The sequence below is a fragment of the Triturus cristatus genome, chromosome 5_2 (genome assembly GCF_964204655.1).
Source record: "Triturus cristatus chromosome 5_2, aTriCri1.1, whole genome shotgun sequence".
NCBI classification, from domain to species: domain Eukaryota; kingdom Metazoa; phylum Chordata; class Amphibia; order Caudata; family Salamandridae; genus Triturus; species Triturus cristatus.
Window position 1 is genome coordinate 874,736,709 of NC_140588.1, and position 25,382 is coordinate 874,762,090.

At 44.7% G+C, this 25,382-nt stretch overlaps 1 protein-coding gene across 1 annotated transcript in view; it reads left to right on the forward strand.

The window, feature by feature from the left end:
- TMEM185A (transmembrane protein 185A) overlaps positions 1-2,720 on the forward strand; it is a 117,081-nt gene extending 114,361 nt beyond the window's left edge. The window contains exon 7 of the mRNA XM_085608004.1: positions 1,272-2,720. Within this exon, the coding sequence (XP_085464130.1) occupies positions 1,272-1,516 (245 nt within the window). The 3' untranslated portion in view covers positions 1,517-2,720. The remainder of the gene's footprint in view (positions 1-1,271) is intronic.
- The last annotated feature ends 22,662 nt before the right edge of the window (positions 2,721-25,382 follow it).

Consider the following 25,382-nt stretch of genomic DNA (forward strand, 5'->3'; position numbering starts at 1 on the left):
GTGGCAAGATATACCCATCTCCGCCCTATGCATGGGATACAGAAGATGGACTGTTACCCTCCAACAGGCAGGTGGGGCTGGGGCATACCCGGTCATGTCTGGGGAAACCTGCACCCACCAAATGTATGCCCCCATCGGTGCCCCCAGGATTAGCAGTTCTTCAGGGCTTTTTTTCCATCACCATAGTAACGTTTTTATTTTCATTTTGCAGTGAAAGGAGAGGGGGGTTGGGGAGAGGCAGACACACGGCTAAAAGTACCCAGGGTGTAAGAGAACATAAACAAGCTTTGACACAGCCAATAGGCTTCACCTATGCAAAATCTATTGGCTGTGTATAAAATGTTTTACTATAGTTTTTTTTACATGTTGCACAGCAGTTGAACTTCTGTGCAACATGGCTTAAAGAAAAAAAAAAAAAAGCCTTAAGATGTGGCCAGCTGTAAATGTGGCTTTTTTGTTTTACTTTAAGCCATGTTTGCACAGAAGCTCAACTGGGATTGTGGTTCCTGCTTGGACAGGGTGCATACTTCTACCAACACGAAAACCGGTTTCTAACAGGTACTGACATGTCAAGAGACCCACGGAGCACTTTGTTTACATAACTTATAGCTCATAAAGAGCATGTGTATCTAGAGCAATACATGCTATGAACGGAAAAGGTATGTACTCTGTAGCCATCTGTATGTAGCATGTAGGGCTGTAGATTCACATGCACCCACCCTCCTCCTCGGAAGCGATGGGTGATCACAAATGTTATCTTTTAAAAAATGTGTGTGGGAGCATATGTGTGTGTGTTTATATATACATATATATTTTATCATATTACGTACAGCACACATTGTTTTCGACTTTGACTCCATGTACACAGCTCACTCATTCAGCGATAAAATAATCTGAGGGGGAACCAGTGCATGGTGGCGTCGTGGAGAGAGGGTGGAGTCACAAGGTCTTGCGACTCTTAACTTCTCCAAAGCAAAACAAGTTGCAAAGGTTCGGGCCCAACAATAGATAACTGCAGTGTGAAGTGCATGTGAAATTACAACCACACATGCTAACAGGTGGCTACATTATATGATACTGTCAGTTCAGAATGACAAGTTGTTCAAATAACTGAAGGCAGGTAAGTTTCTTGTTGTGGTGTCCTTCAAAACAGTTTTCTCCTTCATAATACTGAATTGTTGGACTTGAAGCACATCTGAAAATGTATTTTATTGTGGCTGGTAAACATCTGGAAAGAAACTTTGTTCATACCTATATTTTCATTGATCTAGGGTGGTTTGGAATTCGAAAAGACTTTTGTCAGTTCTTATTGGAGATTTTCCCCTTCTTGAGAGAATATGGAAATATTTCTTATGATCTGCATCATGAAGATAATGATGAAGCAGAAGAAACTCCTATTCCGGAACCTGCAAAGATTCCACCAATGTTGCGGAAGAAAGCTGGAACAGTCATTACGCAGAGTCCTGGAAAATATGTTGTGCCAGCACCCAAACTTAATATTGATATGCCGGATTGAAGATTTGCCTAAGATGAACTACAAAGTATTTATATTGTGGCCAGTGTACACTGGATCTAATTGTTATTGGCCATTGGCACGTTTTCATCATATAATGCTTTGTTCGGATTTCTTTATTGAAGAATCATAGTTATAAACTTATGGGCATTAGTAGTGTTTTAATGGAAATTATTTTCTGTAAGTCTGACTCAGATTTGTTATGAGGCAGTGTTCTATTTGCCACAGATGAAATTTATTCTAAATTATTTTTGGAGACTTTTGCAACATGATTAAAAACAATAGGTTGTGGTTAAAGAAACAATAGGGAAACCTTGTGTTGAAAGGGAACCAGTGTTTGAATGATGATTATGAACATGTTAATTAAATATTATTGTTTATTTCCATAATGAGTACAGAACATCCAAGCATTTTCATACTATTGCACACTGTATAGAAGTGAGTCTTTGAACTATGGAGTGTTCAGATAATGCATATTTAAAATGTGACTTTTTTGTTGGAGGAGATTATGCTTTCTTGTATAGTATTTATATGAACATTTTAGCAGTGTAATATATTCCGTTTATAATTCTAGTTATGTACAGTATACATTGCCTAAATCAGTTTTGAAAATAAATTCTTGTATGTAAAATGCATGTACAACCACATTTTTATTTTTACATTTCCTCGTAAGGCCAAATGTGGCAAGAAGCGTGCCCGTTGGCACCTGGAGTTCTTAATCCTAGAAGTTGATTTTGAGTCATTTTTGTGGACAGGATGTGGAGAAAGAGAGCTAGATACTTGGATGGAGATGTTATGCATATGCTAAGAACTCCCAAATGAACCTTTTAATTTTGTATTGCAATTTTGGATATTAAACCTTTGTGGTGTGTTTTTTTTCCACCCATTGTAAATTATTGTGACAAAAATAATACCAGTACCACCGTGCTAGCCCATGGTTGGTAAATTTGTTATACAAAGAAAAGAAAAAAGCTTTTACATGCACAAATTGTTGTAAATAAACTTTTAATCTAAGTTGATATTCAACATTTCTCTTGTCTCTGAAGTTGAATAAAATAAGTCCAATTTGATTTTCATTCTTCTACTGCTTGATTCACTCCGAAGAGTGATGCCATTGTTAGGACTTTAATCCTGGCCTCTTATATTTATATTTAAATATAAGAAGAGGCAGAGCCCGCTCTTAATAAAAACAAAAATGTAAACCTCACTAATGTCCAGATTACTTGCACATCACACCAAGCACATTTAATTTTCGTTTTTTTTCTACTATAATGTATCCTTGTATTTACAATGTAAAATGTATGAAATGTTGGTGTCTGATATGTTCGTCCAGCTGTGCCAGTGTACTCAGTATAACTTTGTCGAGGTTTAACTCTGCATCTTTATTATAGAGCTTCTGCCTTGAATCTTTGAAGAATTTCCCTTCCGACTAAATACTTTTCAGTATAGATATTAAAACCGTAATGACCACAGTTGCATTGCACAGCCTCACTTAATTTTCTTTTTTAGAAACTTTCACTGGTATATTAGAAAATGGGTTGAATTACTTTAGAACACAGCAAAATGTTCTTCTAATAGGCACACCCCACATGCTGAATGATTACTTAACATCATTTTTCTCTTTCCTTAGCCGCTCTATTAACTTCACCAGGTCCAATATAAAGGTAGGGTTCTACCTAAGTAAGGAGTACTTTCACCAACGGATTCTTTCACTAGATTAGACATGTCAATATATTCTCGTCTACATATTTCAAAACCTGTATTCTGTGATAGTAGTGCTCTGCAGTTTGCTTCTGGTTGGATACGCTAACGATCTTTATGCTGTTGTGTGTGTGTGGGCGGGGGAGGGGTGGGATGTGTATATATATATATATATATATATATATATATATATATATATATATGTATGACTGTACGTGTGTGTGTGTGTGTGTGTGTATATATTAACTGAAAAACCCAAAGGTCACAGGGATGTTATAGTTGGGCTGACATTTTACTTGTACAAAAACCGAGAAATTCAGCAGTTATAGTTACCCGAGTTAACTATAACTCATGCCCATGCACTGCACTGCTTATGACCTCACATATTACATTACTCATGACATTGTCAGTGTCATTACTGATGATATCATCCAGTGATTGTGAGTGTTTTCTAAAAGTTACTGAGTGTTAAACATAGATACTAAGGTAACTCACTGTGGAAGTGCCTGTATGGGTAAGTGAGTGGGTGTGTAAGTGGTATATAGAAGGAGTGACTGGGTATATAAGAGACTATACATGAAATAGTGTGTTAGTGAGATTTTGTATAGGTGAGCACGTGGGTGTGTGCGTGTATGAGTAAGTGGCTGTGTGAGTATCAGTTGACTGACTTGCTGTGTCAGTGGTTGTAAAGTGGATCAGATACATAAGTGTCTGTATGGGTGAGTGACAGGGTGCATGAATGGCTGTCTCGGTGTATCAATGGGTGTGTAAGTGGCTGTATGGGTGAGTCAGTGGGTGTATGTGTAAGCAAATGGATATTTGAGTGGTATGGATGAGTGGGAGAGGTTGTATGGGAAAGTATATGGTTCTCAGTCACGGTATAGGTGAGTATATATATTAGTGTATGTGTGTATATACATGTGCATGTGTATATATATATATATATGTAACTGAGTGGCTGTGTGAGTAATTGTATGGGTGAGTTAGTGGCTGTGTTAGTGACTGGGTGAGTAAGTAGGTGTGTGAGTAGGAATGTTGTTAACTCATTTATGTAAGTAGCTGTATGACTGGGTGTGTTAGTGTGTATGTCTCCATGATTGGATCTGTGACTGGCTGTATTGATAAGTGAGTAGCTGCATGAGTGGCTATATATGTGAGTTAGTGGATCTGTTAGTGGCTCTATGGGTGAGTTGATAGGTTACTGGCTGTATGGATGAGTGAAAAGGTGTGTCTTTGTAGGGGTTCTGTGAATGAGTTTGTAAGTGATTGAGTTGGAGTGGGTGTATGACATGTTTCATGGGCGTGTAAGTGCGTTTCTGGATGATGTCATCAGTGAAGTCCTCCGTGATGTCACTGACCATGTCATGAGTGATGTAAAATGTATAGTTATAAGCAGTGCATTGCGGGGCTGGAGTTATAGTTACCTCAAGTAACTATAACTACTGAATTTCTCTACTTTTGTACGAGTGAAATTTCATTCCAACTATAACGTCCTTGTATCCTTTGGTTATTTCAGTGAATTTCTAAGGATTTTTAAATGCTAATACCTAACTGTAACGTCCCTGTACCCTTTGTTTAAGTGAATTTCAGCCACTACCACATTCAAAACGTATATTTGCAAAATGGATTATAGCCAACACATTAAACACATTATCTAAATGACTCTTTAATAGAATTAGTATCTCTATAAGCTTAGTGTATAACTCTTTCAGTGGAATCTGTGACTGCATATATCACTCAGTAAGTCTCTCACTGTGTAATTATTTGAGTGGATCTGTGAGACGGCGCATCAGTCTATCAATGATTCTGTAACGAACTGCGTGACTGTCTTAGTGTATCTGAGTGGTTGCATCAGTGTCTCAATGGGTCTGTGATTGGTTGCATGAGTCTGTCAGTAAATCTGTGAGTAGCTGCATGAGTGCCTTTGTGCATTTGTAAGCATATGACTGACTGAATCTGTGAGTGAGGACATGAGTGGGTGAGTCAGTGGGTGCATGAATGTGAGTGGGTCTGTGAGTGAGTGCGTGAGTCTATGACTGGGAGTGCGAGTGTGGTTCTGAGAGTGGATGCGAGAATCTGTGTGTCTCGGTGCAGAGGTCTATAACTCTGTCTATGAGTGGGTGTATGAGTGTCTCAGTGGGTGGGGTCTATGCGTATCTTAATGGGTCTGCGTGTCTTAGTGGGTCTGTGCGTCTTAGTGGGTCTGCGTACATACATGAGATGCTCTCACTCAGACCCAGTGAGACAGAGTCTGGGTAAGTGAATGGGTGCATGCTTGAGTGGGTCTGTGATTGGGAGGGTGACTGTCGGGGTGGGTCTGTGAGTAGATGCATGAGTATTTGAGAGGGTGAGTGAGTGGAAGTGTGTATATCTGAGTGTATGAGTGAGTGACCGGAGTGCATAAGTCTCTGCGAGGGTCTGTGGTGGAGTGTGAGAATTATGGGTGTGTAAGTGGGTGTATGAGTGAGTGGATCTGTGAGTGAGTATATGAGTGTCTCAGTGAGTCTGTCAGTGGGAGTGTGTGTGTCTAGGTCTGTGAGTTCATACGTGACTGGGTCTGTAAGTGGGTGCATGAGTATGAGTTGCTGCATGAGAATCCAGGTGGGTCTGTGAGTGGTTGTAAGAGTCACTAAGTGGGTATGAGGTACGCATGAGTCTGAGTGGGTCTCTAAGTAGGCGCGTGAGTCTGAGTGGGTCTGTACATGGGTGCATCACTCAGAGTGAGTGAAAGTGGGTGCATGAGTACCAAAATGAGTGTGAGTGGGTGCATGAGTATCTGAGTGGATATGTGACTGGATGTATGTGTGTGAGTGGATGTGTGAATAAGTGTGGGTTTGTGAGTGCATACATGAGTGTAACAGTGACTGGCAAATGTGTACAAATATATATATTTTCACCAATATTCACGATGCCCCCGCAATGGTACACGGGGGCCACGCCTGCGGTCATGGTGTCGTCACGAATATCATGTGTGATTGGGAAAAAATTCAATTTTGCACACAACTTGTGTCACGAACACCCCCATTTCTCAAACATGGGGTCAGAGTACCTCAACCCTGACCCCTTATGTTAGCGATCACAGAACTTTTCAACCCCCGGGAGCCGTTCCCGATCGATAAAATGGCGGCCCCAACTTTCGGTTGAGGTTGTGTCCAGCCAATAGAACATTCCCGCTGGTGCACGAATTAGCGATTCACCGAAATATCTGCGACCATCGCGAAATCGCCACAAAATATGTGCAGCCAGAGATATCACTAGACTATTTACTTTAATGTCTCAAAAACTACTGAACATATTTGCACCAAATAACAAAAAGCCCAATCCGCGTAACATCTACCTTTGTGCCAAATTTTGTGTAATTCCGTCCAGCGGTTCGGGCTGTAGGTTCAACAACGTGTTCCTATGGTGATTAACATTACAAATGCACCCTCATTTTGCAACCCTATTTCTTGGTCCCCACTGCAAGAACACCCCCAAACTTCCATGACACCAAACCTACTTTAACACTTTTTGGGGGAAAATGTCATGAAGATTGGTCAAACGACTGCAAAGTTATAGGTAAGTCAAAAAATGCTTTTCCTATGGAAACTTGGTCCTACATATAAATACCTACCGGCGACCGCTGGGGGTCGGTAAGTGTGTGTGTGTGTGTGTGTGTGTGTGTGTGTGTGTGTATATATATATATATTATCTACATTATCTACTGGCGGTCGCCAGTAGATAGTTATAGTTAGGATCGTGTTTCCATAGGAAATCCGCAACATTCTATTTTGAATAACTTTGGTGCCGATTGACGAAATTTTCAAAATAGGTGGGGCGCTCCGCTCCTTCCCTGAAAGTCTCGGAGGGGGGGGGGGGGGATTCGTCAAGCGGGGGCTGAGAAAAAGGGGGGGGGTCACAAAACGCGTTTTCCCCATGCATTTTTCCATAGGACCTTTAGTCCAAGCTACAGCCCGAACGGCTGAACAGAATTACTTGAAATTTGGCAGAGAGTCCTCAGGTCAGTGATGTGCCTTTTGCAGGTCTGGTGTAAATCTGTTCAGTATTTCCTTAGAAAATAGCATTTAAATCAATATATATATCTATAGGCGCGCTCCGAGCGCGTACGGTAAGCTTGCCGTACGCGCACGCTGCCGTGCGCGAGCTTAATTCTGATTGGTGGTTACATGACTGTAAACATTCGAATCGGTCGAAATCAGGAAGTGTCGGCCGCCATTTTGTGTGTCTCACACTGATAAACAAAGGTGGAGAACGTGAAAAGGGGGCAACGAAGAGAGTTGCAGACCTCCTAGCGTTTGTCAGGGGGTCCAAGAAGGACCCAAAAGTATGAAAAATACATTTTATATTTTTTATTAAAAATCGCAAGGTGCGCGTACGGTAAGCTTACCGTACGCGCACGGCAGAAAAAAATCATTAAAAAAATAGAATTAAAAATCAATTTTTTTTTTTTTTTAAATCGCGAGGTGCGCGCACGGCGAACCGTGGTTGCTCGGTGCGCGCACGGTGAAAAACCTGAAACAAACAAACAAAAAAAACTTAGCATTTAAAAAACCGTACAAATTCACTGAAAAAACCATAGGTTTCACACACGTTATAGTTACGAATTAGCATTTAAAAAACCTTGCAAATTCACTTAAAAAACCATAGGTTTCACACATGTTATAGTTAGCTGGACATTTCACTCGTAAAAAACCAATGAAATTCCCCCGTTATAGTTAGTTCAGATAACTATAACTCGCGCGACCGCCACTCTATCACAAGGATGATGTCATCAGTGATGTCAAGAGTGATGCCACTGACCATGTCATGAGTGATGTAATATGTGACGTCATGAGCAGAGGATTGCGGGTGCGCGAGTTATAGTTATCTGAACTAACTATAACTGGGGAATTTCATTGGTTTTTTACGAGTGAAATGTCCAGCTAGCTATAACATGTGTGAAACCTATGGTTTTGTAAGTGAATTTTATATATATATATATATATATATATAATATATATTGCAAAAACCAAAGGTTACAGGGACGTTATAGTTAGGCTCAGATGCCACTCATACAAAGCCAGTGAAGATCAGTAGTTATAGTTACCTGAGCTATAACCTCCGCCCCGCAATGCACTGCTTATGACCTTATATTACATCACTCATGGTCTTATCAGTGACGTCACTGATTACATCGCAAATGGCATCTTCCACAGAACAACTTACACATCCACTCACCCCTATGGAACTTCCCATACACTGTCGCACACAACCACTCATACCCATTCCCAGACTCGTACAAGTACTCACACAACCACTCACCCATTGAGCCACTCACACACCCATACAGCTACTCATACAACTAGTTCCTCACCCATGCAGCCATTTACACAGCTACACACACACACACACACAGCTATTCACACACCCACTTATTCAGCAATAGTCACTCAAACACACCCATACAGCCTCTCAACACAGCCACTCACTCACTCACCCACCCACCCACCCACCCACCCATAGAACCACTGACATCCATGCATCTTTACATGCCATTCACACATCCCTACAAGCACTCACTCATCCATACAGCCATTCACATAGCCACTCGCTCTTCAATGCAGTCACTTACACACTAAGGTGCACATACATCAAAACTAGAAAAAGCGATTTCATATTTGCGATAAATAAGGAACCGCAAATAAAAAATCGCTAACTGGAATGCCTCAAGAGAATTGCTAAAAAATTGCGATTCGCTATAAATCGCTAAATCGAGACCGAGTACACAATTGCGACTCGCTAACACAGGAAATCGTAAAAGCGATTTTGGTATTACCGATTTCGGTATTAGCAAAATCGCAAAAAAACGGGTCGCACTGGAAGCAGACTGATGACATCACAACCAGGAAGTCATCCAGTCCATGCTTCATTCAGTGCCCTGAGGAGCTCATAGTAGGAGGCAGAGAACTGAAGCTGAGCTGAGAAACCTCACACTCTGTATCCAGCTACTGTTCCCAGACCCAGGATGGATGCAGGGAAGATTGCCACACCTAGGAAGAGGAAGCTGAAGTTCTCTGAGAGGGAACTTGAACACCTGATTGAGGGTGTCAGCAGTAGTCATGATAAACCTTTTGGAAAACTGTCCCTGAAGGTGCCAGAGGCTGTAAACCGCAAAATATGGCTGCGCATAAAGGAAAAAGTGAATGCTGTGGGAGTCGCACACCGCAGCATTGAAGAAGAGGTGGTATGACCTGAGGAAATGCGCCAAGAAGCGCATAGCAGAAAGGGTGAAGGAAGCAGCTGGCACAGGAGGGGGTCCATAGAATGCACCCGCGAACACAGTCCTGGAGGACCTTGTTGAGGGGACAATCGAGCCTGAGGCAGTCGTCGGAGTGACACAATTGGACACATCCGGCGCAGCAGGAACACCACAAGGTAAGATGCATGCAAGCGCTAATCCTCTGCTTACTGTAAAATCATGCACATTCCCCCAGGCAAATCCCAGTGTACAGGTAAAACGCCATGCCACGTTTCACCTCATAAACAAAATGCATCATGGGAGTTGTAGTCATGTCAGACAAGTGTTCATTCGAAAGCTAAAATGGTTAATTAAACATACCAATACCACATGCCAGCCAGTGTATTTAAATCAGTGATTTATTTGAAATAAGTATGCCAAATGATAAACAGAATTCGGATCATACAAGACTAACACTGCACTGTTTCACATCACAGATGCAGCGGAGGCAGACTCCGAGTATAGTGACCAGCTCGTCATCTCAGAAACACCTGCAGAGACGGATGCAGAGACTCCTGTGGTCCCAGAAACCACGCTACCCCCACCACCAAAACGCAGGGCACATGTACACTACATCCTCCAGCCAGCCATGTGTCCCTTCACCAACTCCAACACAGGCACAGGTGCAAACAGGACGACGGCGCTGGTCCAGGGCCCGTATTGCGGCACATGATGAGCAGGTTCCAAATGTATATGGTGGTGTGGAGTCTAAGATGCTACGTGTGCAGCGCCTGCAGGGGAGACACTTTGGCACAATCAATATGCAGATCACAAAGCTGGCCCAACACATAAGCACAATGGCAGACAATGTGCGCAAACTAACATCAGTTGTTGCTGAGGGTAATCGGCAGACAAACTTGAGCCTACAGGAGCTAACCCGTGCAGTGCTTGCAGGACAACGCACTAAGCGGAGAAGGCATCACCAGAGCCGCATGTCAGCAAATACAAGGGCCATCAACAAGCTCTGTAACACCACCGCTCTATTGGCACGGCGCTCCGTGTCAATGCAGATTGATCTAGGCCATTTCTGTGGGGATGTTGCCAAGTCCTTAGGACAAGTGACCACTGCTGTGGAACACATCCAGTCCAGGACTGTGAGTGCCATCAACTTGGAAGGGTAGGAGGGGAGTGAGGAGGCCTCTAGCCTGAGTTGTCTATCAGTGCCAGTGACCACTAACAGGAGGCGCAGTTCGCGCAGCTCAACATCCATGGGATCACGTCAGGGTGATGTTGCAGAGGCAGGCAACAGGAGGCTGGGGGTACGTTGCAAGAGGCGCTAGCCAGGCATATACTCCTTTTTCGCCATGGTGGGGTAACCATGGTCAATTCTACTTGGTGATTGCCATCCAGTTCTGAGTACAATTTTATTTTGACTTTATAGACCAATGCAATCACCTTCCAAATTTTCAAAACGCACTTCTTCAGTTTGACATGTGCTCATGTTAATAAACATTTACGTTCATCATTTGTTTGTAATGGCTCATTCTTACCTACCTCAAAAATGATGTTGTGTGATGTGTGCACGTCTCCTCTGATCAGAGTAATAGATTTTAAAAAGTAGACACCCCAATGAAATGCATTTCCGGGGCGTGTGCATAATACATTTGACAACTAAAAAACAAAAATGTATCAATTGTGGAACAACGTATCGTCTAGATACTGGGATAATGCTGAGGTTTACATGCTCTTCCCTTTCTCTCGAGACATATTCGCTGAAAAAAGTGCAAGTACTCCAGCTTACATTATTAGAACACAAGTATTAAAATTAATAAAACCATGATGCAGAGGGAGGGGGGTTTGCATTAGAGGACAAAGGTTATGGTAGAGTTAATTGATGCCGAATTGGCCATATGCACTCCAAATATTTAGCAGTGGAAAAGACAATGACTGGAGGTGTCTGTACTACATAATCCTATCGCTACCCTGTATTGAGCAACACCTAAAAGGCTGCACAAAGGAGCAATCCAACGTCAATGCTGCTTATAATACCTTGGACAAAAAAAGAGATGGTCATCGGACCTCTTCAGCTCTTCTGCAAACAGTACATATTTTACTTCCACCTTGTTGATTATTCCATTTAGCGGTCATGGTAGCAAGCGGTAATGTGCCTAACCTGAACCTTATATAAAGTGCTTCTGTGAACGGAGGATCAATGTCATGCATATAGTTTTCAGAATAAGAGGTATGCTTAAATCCTTTGAAAACATAGTGAGTTGGCCCAGGCCTACCTGTTTAGAGAATTTGACCTCCTCAAGCTCCCAATAGATTTGCCTTCAGTCTCTTATTTGCGGAAGATAGAATAGTTTCAGGGGACAACCAAATACTCCTCTAGCTTCATTAAGTATAAGGACTGTTTTATTTACTCCAACCAGGGTAGCAGAACACCTCTCTGTGATTTATCAAGAACATTTTTAATCCCACCCTGTATTCTGTCAGCTTGGGAGTAGACCAAATCTGTAGTCGGAACAGAATAGGCTTCAGGTGCCCTAGGGGAACAATTGACCGGAAACCTAGGTCATATCAAATAAATCAATGGCATGTTTTGGGGCAATTTAATGGCTACATTAAAAAAAATATTCTCAGCCATCTCAAGGGCTTTGAGATTACCATATACCCTGAGTTCTCCATATGTTGCCGTAACTACAGCTTTGGAGAATGCTAAGGTAATCAAAATGTAACACTTTTTCCAACTCCTCCCCTTCCAACTTTATTGATCCTCTGAAGCCTCTATGGGGGTGGATGCCCATAAACCTTGTCTTACTTGCACTAATTGCAAATCCATGATCTAGACCGAATATGTAAAATCTGCTCAAAAGGCTCTCTAGGCCCTTGTTTTTTTTTATACTAACAAAGTATCGGCCACCAATTATAGCGCGGGTATTTTGGTTCCCCCTAGAGCCGGAGATTTGTTATCGCAACCCAGAAGGTATTAGATGGAGCCATTTATACACAGCAGGAACAACGTGGAAGCAAGCATGCATCCTTGACTGACTCCTTTTGCAACCTTAAACTGATCGGTGTTTTCCCTGTTTGTACCCCATCTAACTTGAGCAAAACTGTCATGCAGACGCCTTTCCAATCAAGAAGAGGGCGGAGAGGCCCTAGGTTGCCTAGTATTTGCCATAATTTATGCCTAGGGACCATGGTGAATGCTGCCTTGAGGTTGACAAAAGTGACATAAGGGCTACCACTTTTTACGTCTACTTCTTTCCACCTTAACAATTTGAAACCTAAAAACCTGGTGGACACTACTGATTTTGGGAGGTAATCCAGCCTGAAACGTTGTTAAAGTGTTATTTTCTTCGATCCAGATAAGAAGCTGATCTAAAAAAAACTTACTGAAGATTTTTGGGGACGAATCAATAAGGCTGATTGGGCGGTAGTTGTCTGGGTCAGTCTTAGGGCCTTTCTTGTGTATAGGCATAAGCTCCACCCCTTCCCATGAGGTCGGAATCTCACCTCCTGCTAAAATGGCATTAAAAATACATGTGAGGTAGAGTGCCCAAATTGCTGGTTTTGACTTGGAGGTTCACTGGAATTCGATTTATCCCTGGTTGCTTTTCTGCCTTCTGAGATCTAATGGCAGCAGTCACATCAGTCACTGAGAATGCCCATCCAACTTTAACAGAATCTAATTTATAAGAATCTAATTTAAAATACGTCTTGCAGGGTGTGGGAGACACCTTGAAATCAGAGGAATCAAAGTTTGCAAAGGTAAGAGAGTAGCTACTATATAAAGATTTAAAATGATTCACCCACTCTTGTGGATGAATGTTTACTTATGGCTTCATCTTGTCTTGGCACCACAAGCTATTATATGTCAGAAAGCTACCTGGTCCCCTGAGCACCGTTGCAAACAAAATGTTCCAAATTGCTGAAACCCATGTAGATTTTGTGTGTTTAAGGACTATTTTGTAGTCTGCTCTAGCTGACTTTATATCCTACAAGAACCCTCTTTTAAGGAGATAGCTTTTGGCTGACCTATAGGCCATGTCGTACCATGTAGGATCAGCCTTCTGAGGGGGGTTCTTACGTGGAGGAGGTTTAGTATAGAAGCTCATCTTCAGTTTCTCAAACCATTTGGAATGAGCATTCATGATCATGTCAGGAGCTTCCTCTAAGTTGGCCATGTAACACAAAATGTGGACTAGATTATGTTAGAGTACAGGATACTTGAATTTATTGTCCATAATGCTCTCCCACTTAATTCTCCTCTGATTGTTACTAACTGAAAGGATACCTCCAACCAATTGAAAAGTCCCCTTCCCCTCCCTGCCGATTCCACAAACGGAGAGGTGAAGAGGGAAGTGGCCACTCATATGCAGGCAGGACTTTCATATCAATGAGCTTCCCCCAGGATTATACATCTAGTAAAATGTAGTCAATACAGCTCTGGTAGATCTTTCTTTTAAAAGTAGGATGTGGTTCTACTGTTGCAAGCCCTCAAACAGCAACTCGTACAAATATTCAGCATTTGTAAGGCAGCCCGTGGAAGTAAGGTTAAGGATGGACTTGAAATTCGGGGAATATCCTAATATTGATCTTCTTCACCTGTTACTTCGTTATAGAGAGCTGATGGTTCAAAGGTATGTTAAAATCCACAGCCACAATCACAACTGCTTCTTCTCGCGATAAGGTGGAACTATAATTAATCAAAGATGAAGACCAGAGAATCAGCTGATTGAATATGCTATATACATTAAAAAAACATTGTTTAACAGGGGTGAAGATCTGACTACCAAGCAGATCTGGACAAATCATAGGTAATTGGCTAACTTGGAAACCTAACAAATTCTTTACCCAAATTAGAAACCCAGCAGAGGGTCTACCTGGCTTAGACTTACAAGCGGGACATGGAAGGTTTTAAAACCACGCTTATATGACAGGGTAATCGCCCAGGTGTCTTGGAATATGATTATATCAGCTGATTCTATGAATTCCCCGCAGTCCTCTTCAACAAGCTTGTTACCCAGCCCCGCAATGTTCCAATAAATCATTGTCAATTTATTCATAAGTATACAGGGTGTTTCCGCAGGGTTCCTGTGTGTTAGACTCAGCTCACAGCTACCTCTCCTGCGTTCTGTAATCGTTTCTTAAAGTGTCTAAGCAAACCTCTCTCCGGTCATGCCTTCTATGAATAGTAATAGGCCTTAGGCCTCTGTATATGCAGCCCCTCTATGTTTCCCTCCACCTGCACCCTTCAACACACAGCTAGAATTTGAGCAGGAAGTGGTTTTAAGTGAACATATGGGTATTTCAGTGGGGCAGGAATATGAAGCTCGATACCCCATTCTTTAAAGACAGCTTTTTCAGCACATATGGCGTTCCGTTAGCCATGACTTTCTTGATTGTCTTGGTCACGTCCCCAATGGAGTTTAGCAGAGGCAGTTCAAATTTGATCCAATCCAGGTCGTCCAAAGTTATATTCTTAGGAGCAGGGATATGTGCAAACAACTGCAACAGGTTTGCTCTGTTAAAGGTATCTATCGAGCCCTTCAGAATGTATTGAGGGATAAGAGGAGTATTAAGTGAGAACTTTCCTCTTCGACAAACATGCAGTGACTTTAGTCTTGCTGCTCATTGGACTGAGCTGTAGGGGCCTGAACAGGTAGGCAAATGCTGCGGTGCCAGGAACCTATTGCCTGCAGAATTATTTGGCTCACCTCTGATGCTTACTAAATAAGGATTCCCAGAAAGTTGAAACCAATTGGGGCCTAACATTTTCTGTGTGCCTGTAGAGGCCTGTCTCATTCCATTCACTGAAGATGCAGGTATACTCCAACAAGTCAATAGGCTCTCCCTTCCAGGCGCATGGTGATCAATTATGGATCTGTAGGTTTTTGGGCACCTTTGTTGACCCCTGGGATGAAGGTCTGGAAAGTCCAGTGTCTCCCATTCGGATTAGGTATCTTGATCCACCCTTCCACTTTGAGTGCCCAACATCCCATCCGCTCCTGTCAGTGCACCTCTCCTAACAAGCATGCGGGCCACTTGTCCTGACATTCTGCATTCCAGCAATTCCTGATCTTAGGTAGTCCATTGTACCTAGTGTCCGTCTATCTCCGAGGCACCCCTGGTTCCGGTTAGACTCTTCTGTTTCAAATAATTCAGGAATGCCTACAATCAATCAATCAATCAAAGCATTTGTATAGCGCACTACTCACCCGGAGGGTCTCAAGGCGCTTGGGGAGGGGGGGTCCGCTACTGCTCGAATAGCCAGGTCTTGAGCTGCTTCCTGAAGGCGAGGTGGTCTTGGGTCAGGCGGAGGTGGGTCGGGAGGGAGTTCCAGGTCTTGGCGGCCAGGTAGGAGAAGGACCTTCCTCCTGTGGTGGCTCTTCGGATGCGGGGGACGGCGGCGAGGGCGTGGTTGGTCGATCGAAGCTGGCGTGTGGGAGTGTAGAAGTTGAGGCGGCTGTTGAGGTATCTTGGGCCTTTGTTGTGTAGGGCTTTGTGTGCGTGGGTGAGGAGACGGAAGGGGATTCTTTTGTTGACCGGGAGCCAGTGCAGGTCTCTCAGGTGTCCGGAGATGTGGCCGTGTCGGGGGATGTCGAGGATGAGTCTTGCTGAGGCGTTCTGGATCCGCTGGAGTCTCCTCTGGAGTTTGGCGGTGGTTCCGGCGTAGAGGGAGTTGCCGTAGTCCAGTCGGCTGGTGACGAGGGCCTGGGTGACCGGCTTCCTGGTCTCGGTGGGGATCCACCGGAAGATCTTACGTAGCATGCGCAGGATGTGGAAGCACGACGAGGAGACGGCGTTGACTTGTCTGGTCATGGAGAGGGAGGAGTCCAGGATGAAGCCCAGGTTGCGTGCGTGGTCTGTGGGTTTGGGTGCGCTGCCCAGGGCGGTGGGCCACCAGGAGTCGTCCCAGGCGGAGGGTGAAGAGCCCAGGATGAGGACTTCCGTCTTGTCTGAGTTCAGTTTCAGGCGGCTGTTCATCATCCACTCGGCTATGTCTGTCATCCCTTCGTGTAGGTTGGCTCTGGCGGTGGCGGGGTCGTTGGTGAGGGAGAGGATCAGCTGGGTGTCGTCGGCATAAGAGATGATGTTGAGGTTGTGTTGGCGTGCGATGGCCGCGAGGGGGCTCATGTAGACGTTAAAGAGGGTAGGGCTGAGCGAGGAGCCTTGAGGAACGCCGCAGATGACTTCGGTGGCTTCTGATCTGAACGGGGGGAGGCGGACTCTCTGTGTCCTTCCGGCGAGGAAGGAGATGATCCATTCTAGTGCCTTTTCTTGGATTCCGACGTTGCTGAGGCGCTGCACTAGGGAGCGGTGGCAGACAGTGTCGAATGCCGCGGAGAGGTCCAGTAGGATGAGGGCCGCAGTTTCCCCGTTGTCGAGCAGGGCTCGGATGTCATCGGTGGCTGCGATGAGGGCGGTCTCGGTGCTGTGGTTGGCCCGGAAGCCAGACTGCGAGAGGTCGAGGGAACCGTTCGTCTTGAGGAAGGCGGCCAGCTGCTTGTTGACGGTCTTCTCGATGACTTTGGCCGGAAACGGGAGGAGCGAGATGGGGCGGTAGTTTTTGAGTTCGGTGGGGTCCGCTGATGGTTTCTTCAGTAGAGCGCTGAGTTCGGCATGTTTCCAGCTCTCTGGGAAGGTAGCGGTGTCGAAGGAGGTGTTGATGATGTCCCGCAGGTGGGGTGCGATGACAGCGTCGGCCTTGTTGAAGGCGTGGTGAGGGCAGGGGTCGGTTGGGGATCCGGAGTGGATGGAGTTCATCGTGCGGATGGTGTCTTCGGTGGTGATCGGGGTCCAGGCACGGAGGGTGGTGGTGGGGGTCGTTGGTGCGGTCATAGGGTGCGTTGGTTGTGTGCTGAAGCTGTTGTGTATGTCTGCGATCTTGTTGTGGAAGTAGGAGGCGAGGGAGTTGCAGAGGTCTTGTGATGGGGTGATGTCGTTGTTTCCGGCGTTGGGATTGGAGAGCTCTTTGATGATGTTGAAGAGTTCCTTGCTGTTGTGTGCGTTGTTGTCCAGTCGTTCCTTGATTGCGGTTTTCTTGGTGATATGGATCAGTTGGTGGTGTTTTCGGGTTGCGAGCTTGAGGGTGGTCATGTTGTCTGGTGTAGGGTCTCTGCGCCAGGCTCGCTCGAGGGCACGGCAGTTCTTCTTGGAACTCTTGAGTTTGTCGGTGAACCAAGGTGCTTTCTTACTGCCGGGTCTGCTGGGCGGGGTCCTCAGTGGGGCGAGGTCGTCTGCGCAGTTGCTGATCCACTTCGTGAGGTTGTTGGCGGCCTGGCTGGGGTTCGCAGAGCTGGCGGGGGGGTATTGGCTCAGGGCTGCGGCGAGCTGGTCGGCTGTGATCTTGTTCCAGTTTCTGCGTGCGACCTGTTGCTGATGGTGGTGGATCGTGTTCTTTTTGAAGCTGAAGTGGACGCAGCTGTGGTCCGTCCAGTGGAGTCCGGTGGCGTGGATGAAGGCGATGTGCTTGCTGGATGAGAAGATGGGGTCGAGTGTGTGTCCGGCGTAGTGGGTGGGGGAGGTCACCAGCTGCTTGAGACCGAGGTTGTCGAGGTTGTCCAGCAGGGTGGTGGTGTTGCGGTCGTTGTTGTTCTCCAGGTGGAAGTTGAGGTCCCCGAGGAGGATGTAGTCAGCGGAGGGGAGGTCGTGCGGGCTGATGAAGTCGGCGATGTCTTCACTGAATTGTGTGCGCGGTCCCGGGGGTCTGTAGATGAGGGTGCCTCTGAGGGTGGTCTTGGGGTCGTTGTGGATCTGGAAGCGCAGGTGTTTCTTGGCTGTGAGGATGTCGTCGGTGTTGGTCGTGATGCGGATGGTGTTCTTGTGGATGATGGCGATGCCTCCTCCAGTCTGATTGACGCGGTCCCTCTGGGTGATCTTGTATCCGTCCGCGATGGCGATGTCGGGCGCTGAGGTGGCGTTCATCCAGGTTTCCGTGAGGAAGGCGACGTCTGGGGATGTAGTGTCAATCAGGTTCCCGAGTTGGATGGCGTGTCTGTGGACGGAGCGAGTGTTGAGCAGGATGCACTTCAGGTGGTTGCTGCTGGTGCTCGGTTTGGCGGGTGCTGGTGCAGTGCAGGTCTGGATGCAGGTGAACTTGCAGGAGTGGCAGCTGAAGGGTCCGTGAGTGCGTCTCGGGGTGGCTCGGTAGCATCCGGGGATCCGGCTGGCGTTGAGTGCGTAGAGGTCGGTAGCGTCGTAGGTCAGGCGGGTGGGCTGGCGTCTGCGGGGGCCAGGGGGTCTGGCGCTGGGCGCGGTCCCGGCGCGGACGGGCGCAGACGGGCTTACCTTTGGCGCACCTTTGGCGCTCAATCGGTGCTCCCGCTGCGCGCGTCCGCTGCGTGGTCGCTCAGTAAGGAGCCGGAGGGCGGGTCAGCTGGGTGGCGGGAGTGGGGCGGCCAATGGGCACGAGGGGGGCGGAGTCGCCGGAGGTCTGTGGCGGCTCAGCAGCGGCTGGGTCGTCCGGCTGAAAGAAGGAACAGCACACAAGGTAGGGGGAGGGCAGCAGGTGGGGGAAGAAGGAGGCAACAGTACCCAGAAAATGGCAAAAACGAAGGCAGCAGATGGGGGAAAAAGGAGTACACAGAGAAGGCAAAATGAAGGCAGCAGATGGGGGGAAGAGGAGTACACAGAAAAAGGCAAAAACGAAGGCAGCAGATGGGGGAAGAGGAGTACACAGAAAAAGGCAAAAACGAAGGCAGCAGAGCAGAGCACAGGCAGTCAGCGGACAGGAGCAGCGGTGTGTGGGGACGACCTCACCTGGAGCAGGCTCAGCGGTCGTGGATGAGGAGCAGGGGATGAGATATTAACTGTGTCAGAGGGGCAAAGATTGGAAAGAGATTTCCATAGTTTGTGGAATCTGGCACTTTATTAATTCTAGGTCTTTTAGCAGGCGGAGGGGTTCTTTTAAGCAAGCGCTGTTTTTTTTTTTCCTCCACCCATTTTTTTTTGTCCTTGTCAGATAGAAAGATGAGTGGCTCAGGTGGAGTTCTAGATTTTGATTACACTTGTAACCCTCTCACATTATCCACCACATCACACACTGAATCTTCCAAGAGCTCCCCTTGACGATCCAATGGACTGTTGGATGAAGAACAGGCCACCTGATCCTGGATGTCAGATGGTTTTTGAGGAACTTCCAGGGGACTGGTCAGTTCGGATATGCCATAGTGTTTTTGAAAGACATCCTCCGCCATAGTAACATTTAATAACTTAGCCTGTGGTGCTTTATCTGTAGTAGAGACCTTGATTGTTGCATACGTTTTGTGGGGCATTGCTCCCAGTAATGACAAGACAAACAAGCATTGGAAAAGCTAATAGGTTTTGGCTATACAATAGCCATTGTCTTTGGTTTTTATATGGTAGACAGTTGTTGACCAGCTGTGCAACATGGCTTAAAGTAAAACAATTAAAAAAGCACTATGATGTGGCCAGCTTTGACTGCGTCATATTGTTTTTTTATTTATTTACCTAAAGCCATATTCCTCAGTAATTCAACTGCTGTGGAACATGTAAGAAAACGTTGACAAAGCGAATAGATTTTGCATTGACGAAACCGATTGGCTTTGCCAATGCTTGTTTTACTTTGGCATTTGCTCACAGAAAGAATTCTACTACTAACCACACAGAACCAAGTGCCAGCAAAACAGACATTATCAAATGATGCCTCCTCGTGTCAGTTGACCGCCTTCCCAGATACGCAATACAGGTCTGTGGCATGGAAAATGTGCTATAATACCATCACAAAGGTAGTTAAAGCAATACAGTTGTCATTAACATAACGCAACATTGCCAGCATTCCTCTTTAATACCGCCTAGCTGTAGTGACAAATTAACTCTTTCGTTTAAGAACAAATGTGGGCTGCCACAGGAAGATTAAGTAAGGGCCGGAGATGCTGACTATAACTGCAAACCGGGTTCCAGGGTCCGCGTCAGCTCAACATCCTTGATTCTGGGCAAATCACTTAACCTCCCTATGCCTACAACAATTAATGTGTCCTTCTGTAAAGCAACTGGTGCCAATGTAAAGTGCTCCAATACCTTTGGGTGGTGTTCGCACTATATAAAACTGCAATTGGTGCTAATGTAAAGTGGTTCAATAACTTTAGGTTTTGTCGGCACTATTTAAAACTGCACCCAATAAAAGTGAAATGCAGGGTTGGGGGAGGAGGGTATCTGGGCAACAGGAGTTCAGTGGCGGCAAGCAGCATCGGGCGGGAGGTGATTGGCAACCAACAAAAAATGGAGGCTGCCACTGGGAGATTAAAGTAGTTTTGTCCATAATCACAAAATGTGGAACTGAGGCCGTGGCTAGGGAGACAATGTGGCGTAAGGGCCAGAGCTGCAGACTATGAAGCTAGGAAACTGGGTTCGAGTCTCAGTTCCCGCTTAACATCCTTGATTATAGGGAAATCACTTAATCTCCTTGTGCCTAGAAAAATGAATGTGTCGTTGTGTAAAGTAACTGGTGCTAATGTAAAGTTCTCCAATACCTTGGGTGGTGTTGTCTCTATATATTTTTTATTTTATGGAGTTTTATATAGCGCGAACTTGACCCAAAACTTTCGGGTATCAGTGTGCTTTACATAGCACCAGTTGCTTTACACGAGGACACGTTAATTTTCGGTAGGCACGGGGTGATTAAGTGATTTGCCCAGAATCACTGGATGTTCACCGGCATCACAGAGACTCGAACCTGGTTCCCCAGATTCAAGGTCGACCGCCCTAGCCCTTAGGCCAACTGCTCTCCCCAACTACACACAAAAATGTGAAAAGCTTGGTCAGGGAAGGAGGGGATCTTATGGAGGAGCAACTGGAGTAAGCATTGATGGGTGGGAGTTGGAGGGCCAACCAACCACAGATGTAGGCTGCCACGTGGAGAATAAGTGATTTGCCCCAAGATGTTGAGTTTACGGATGTGTTAATAAGAAGATGCTATAAAAAAAAATTAAATACCTCTGCAGGCACACTGGCGACTACAAGCTGAGAGGAGAGAAGACAGCCTGCAGATGCACTTGTTTGTTGTGGTTGATAAGAAAAAAAAATTAAGATGAACCTTCTTTGTGCGTTGCTAGTGGAAGGTCACTGGCCAGTAGCCAGTGACAAGGGACTGGAAGCTGTACTTGGACCAAGCTTCATGCCACGGCATGGACAGGCAAACAGAGCAGAAAGTGTTGAAGTGATGACGTGCAGACCAATCAGAAGCATGGAAATTAGAGCAACATTGGAATGAACGAATGGTAAGTTCAGGTAAGTATTTGGCAATTTCCAAGCCCCTTTTAAGATTTGTTTTTAAATACAAAAAATTGCACAAGCACAGCGCAAATACTGTGCAGGTGATACCTAAAGAGAGGGGTACTAGAAGTGGATTCAATCACTGATGTTTGTGGAGAGAATGGGGCAATAAGTATAGGCCGTAAAGCACACCAGGTAGTATTGGTGTTACTCAACTCAAATAAACAGTGTTTTACAAATAATGGAACCTTATGAAGCAGAATTGACCAGTGATTTAAATTATCGGTGTATGAAGTTGGCTGACTTGTGGGTTTAAGTACCTACTTTTTTTAGTGCAATGATAGGTTTCTGGTATTTCTTATTTAAAAGCAATTTGAGCTATTTCTACCCTGTGCGTGTGTGAATTTGATTAGCAGCAAATCATCATTGGCTGAAGGTCTAAACTTTGCCTTGGGCAAAAGTCTGGGGATCCTGGCCACATTAGTGAAGAGTGAAGTTTGGCATTTTACATGTCAGTTTTTTATTTTTATTTTAAAGGGCACTTGCAATAAGACAGACTGGATATCGGTCATGTTTGTGACGGAGTACCCATCTGCCAAACTCTAAATCGGCCTTTGTCACAACATAGGCATGCCCCATCAGAGTTACAAGACTGTTGTTATGAAGAGGCTGTAAAATATTATATCTTCCTTGGACAGTCAGCAACAAGACAAGTAAACAGGAGTGCGGGTGGGTCACTGCAAGAGGATGAGGCAGGTCCATCTGAGGCCAGCGGCTTGGATGGGAACATTATTTTTATCTCCAGCAAAAGAACATAAGTTGGCTAGGGAGAAACTCCGGCCGAAAGACTCTGCTTTTAAGTAGTGAATTCACAGTTCTAGTCAAAGCTCTTGCTTTATGCTAGCCTCCCAGCATCACTTTATTAATGCTTGCATGATGCCTTTCATTTTGAAAAGTATCCAACTTCCACATAAACCGAGATACCCTGCTCTCATTCTTATGCAGCTGGATCCTTGCTAAGATCTCTCAAGGTGGTAGCCACCAGACAGCTAATTCTGCTAGTACAGACACATATTTCTACATTGTGAACATAGAGAGTGAGGACTGCCACCAGTACTGGTAACATACAAAAAGGGGCTTGCAGTATGACAGATGAGAGCTATAAAGGCCATTGTCAGATGTTCTGGTGTGAGGCAGTTTAATTGACTGCCAAGTTGTAATCCAAATTAGAAGTCCATCATATCACCTCAGTAAAAAAAGTACCACTTCTACGATAGCAGGTGTAATTTTCAGTACAATACTAACTCTTCATAGCAAGACTGACATTTCTTCAAAAAGAGACCAACAACACATAAAAAGAGAATACTAACATGTAATATGGGAAGTTGAAGTGCCATTGTTAAGAGAATTGCCAAAAAACACTGTTGGAAACGTGTCATTGGTGAGACTAGGAGAACTGCAAGTATTTCTTTGCAAGGAGATTTTTGGGTAGTAGCCTACAGCCATTTTCAGAAATGTAGTGCATTTTTTCATTTGAAGGGTGTTGGTTTACTAACATTACTCAAAACCTGAAAAACTTTCAAGTCAGCCCAAAAACTCCCATATCTTATCTTCAATTGCCCTCTCACCATCTCATTTTGCTCCTTTATTCTCACTCTTATTTCTCTATCAACTTTCCTCTTAAAGTCTGTCCGTTCTGCCTGTGTTGTCTGTCGTTGCTATACCTCTTTCTGCTTTCTTCTGTCGATGTCTTTTTCCCTTCCAGTCTCATGCAATTTTCTACCACACCTCACACTGAGTAGAGGGACTCAAATCCTCAGCATGATTGCTTGGATGGACACAAATAGCGACACAGCCTCTGTATGTCCAAAAGAAGCATTAAAACCTACTGCGAATGGCAAGAACAGGCTGAACTATTTAGCACTTCATCTAGGAAAAGGGATCAATGCAGCATAACATGGCAAGGGCAGACTTAACTAGGCACTCACACTTTATCCAAGTTAGTTGCTCAGTGCAACAACATAGCCAACTATGTAGCATTCTGATGCTCTGTTCAGGGACAAAGGAATTGCCCATTGCAGGACTTTTCAATCAAGTGAGGTAACTTTACCTGACAAAAAATGCCAACCGTACTGAAAAGATTATGAAGCCTATTGAGAGATCTCAATAATCCTCTACTAAATGTTTTGCATCCACTCAGGAGAAGTGGTCAAACAATTCCATAAAGGCTTTCTTGGCAGAGGTACACTCTACCGTTGGAGGTAGAACTGTCTGACTGAGTAGGGTCAGTGTCAGAGAAGTGTCAATACTCTCCTGTCGAATAGGTGACAGGGCCCGCCAATAAGAGCCTGCAATGTGTAATTAAAGAAAGTCCTGCAGAAATGTTCTGTGACTTCCTCTAAAGTTTAGCAGTCCTGTTGCAAAGCACCTTTAATGTTCCATTAAAAATATACTACCCATCAGGCAAGTGCTGCATTGCTTAGTAGAGATGTGCCAACCTTACTGAGAATATGCAGTACTATTTAATGACAAGTATAGCAACTCTGCAAAGATATAATGTCCAATTAGAAATATAGTAGACCTGATACAAAATGCTGGTAATAATTAAAAGCTCAGTGGCCTCCCTGAGAAGTGTTGGCATTACAGCTCATTTGAGAAGTTCCTGTGTTTTCCCAAAGAAAGTCTAGTTTGGCATTGTATTTATCTATTCCTAAACACCATGGATTGGGTTTTGTGTCTGCTTGTGGTACACTATCCATCAATGGTTCACACCATGGATCTCTCAATTTTAATCCACAATCTAGTGGCAGTAGGCCTACATGAAGTGGCCCTATCCCGGTTTTTCTCCTTTCTTTCTAGTCAGTACCTGGTATTTGAGATCCTACCATTACATTGTGAACAGTCACCATTCTCTTTGTAAGTTCCACTGGTTCGTCTCTTCCAGGATCTAACTGCTGGAGTGTTTATTACATTTCTCATTGCAGACTACCTTTTTTAAGATGATGACACTCAACTTATCCTGTGCTTTTATTTGCCTCCGTCTTCATTTCAGCACATTCTCCACTCTTCCTTATCTGGAATTGAGGTGTCGATGACTAGTAACTTACTGAAGCTCAATGTAAAAATGGCCGGTATAAGATTTTGGGCCATAGGAGGCTGTAAAACCATGCCTTTTTGCCGAGCAAGATGGGTAGGTCCTCCTCATCAGCCCCAAAGTTAATAACTCTGGCTTTCGCTTTGATAAGTTGCTGTCTTTTGGGAAACTCTGTAACCCCACATGTCTTCAGCAGATGTGGCTGCTGAAAATGATTTTTCCTTTAATCCGTAAACATCTTCATGCTCTGATGATGGGAACAGAAATTCTGTTAATAGGCGACTATGCTAGGGCTTACCTTTCAATATGATTCCTAGATTGGAGCTGATCAAGAATATCATGCTTTGGATGGAATTTACCCTACATAAAGGTCCTGAAGTTTCCCAGTTTCTTCTTGAGTAGTGGATCAATTTGAAGGCTATTAATTTTGCCACCAGGCCTTCTATTAGAAGAGTTCTTAATGTATTCATGCCAGACATTCTCAACAAGGAACACCCCAGTCTCTTTGATCTCGTTCTGTGCTCTTGCTGATGATCTTATGTTCCAACAAGCACTCTGAACTTGGTTGTGTGGCCTTTTCTCTTCTTGACCCACAGCTTTAGAATGGTCTTCTG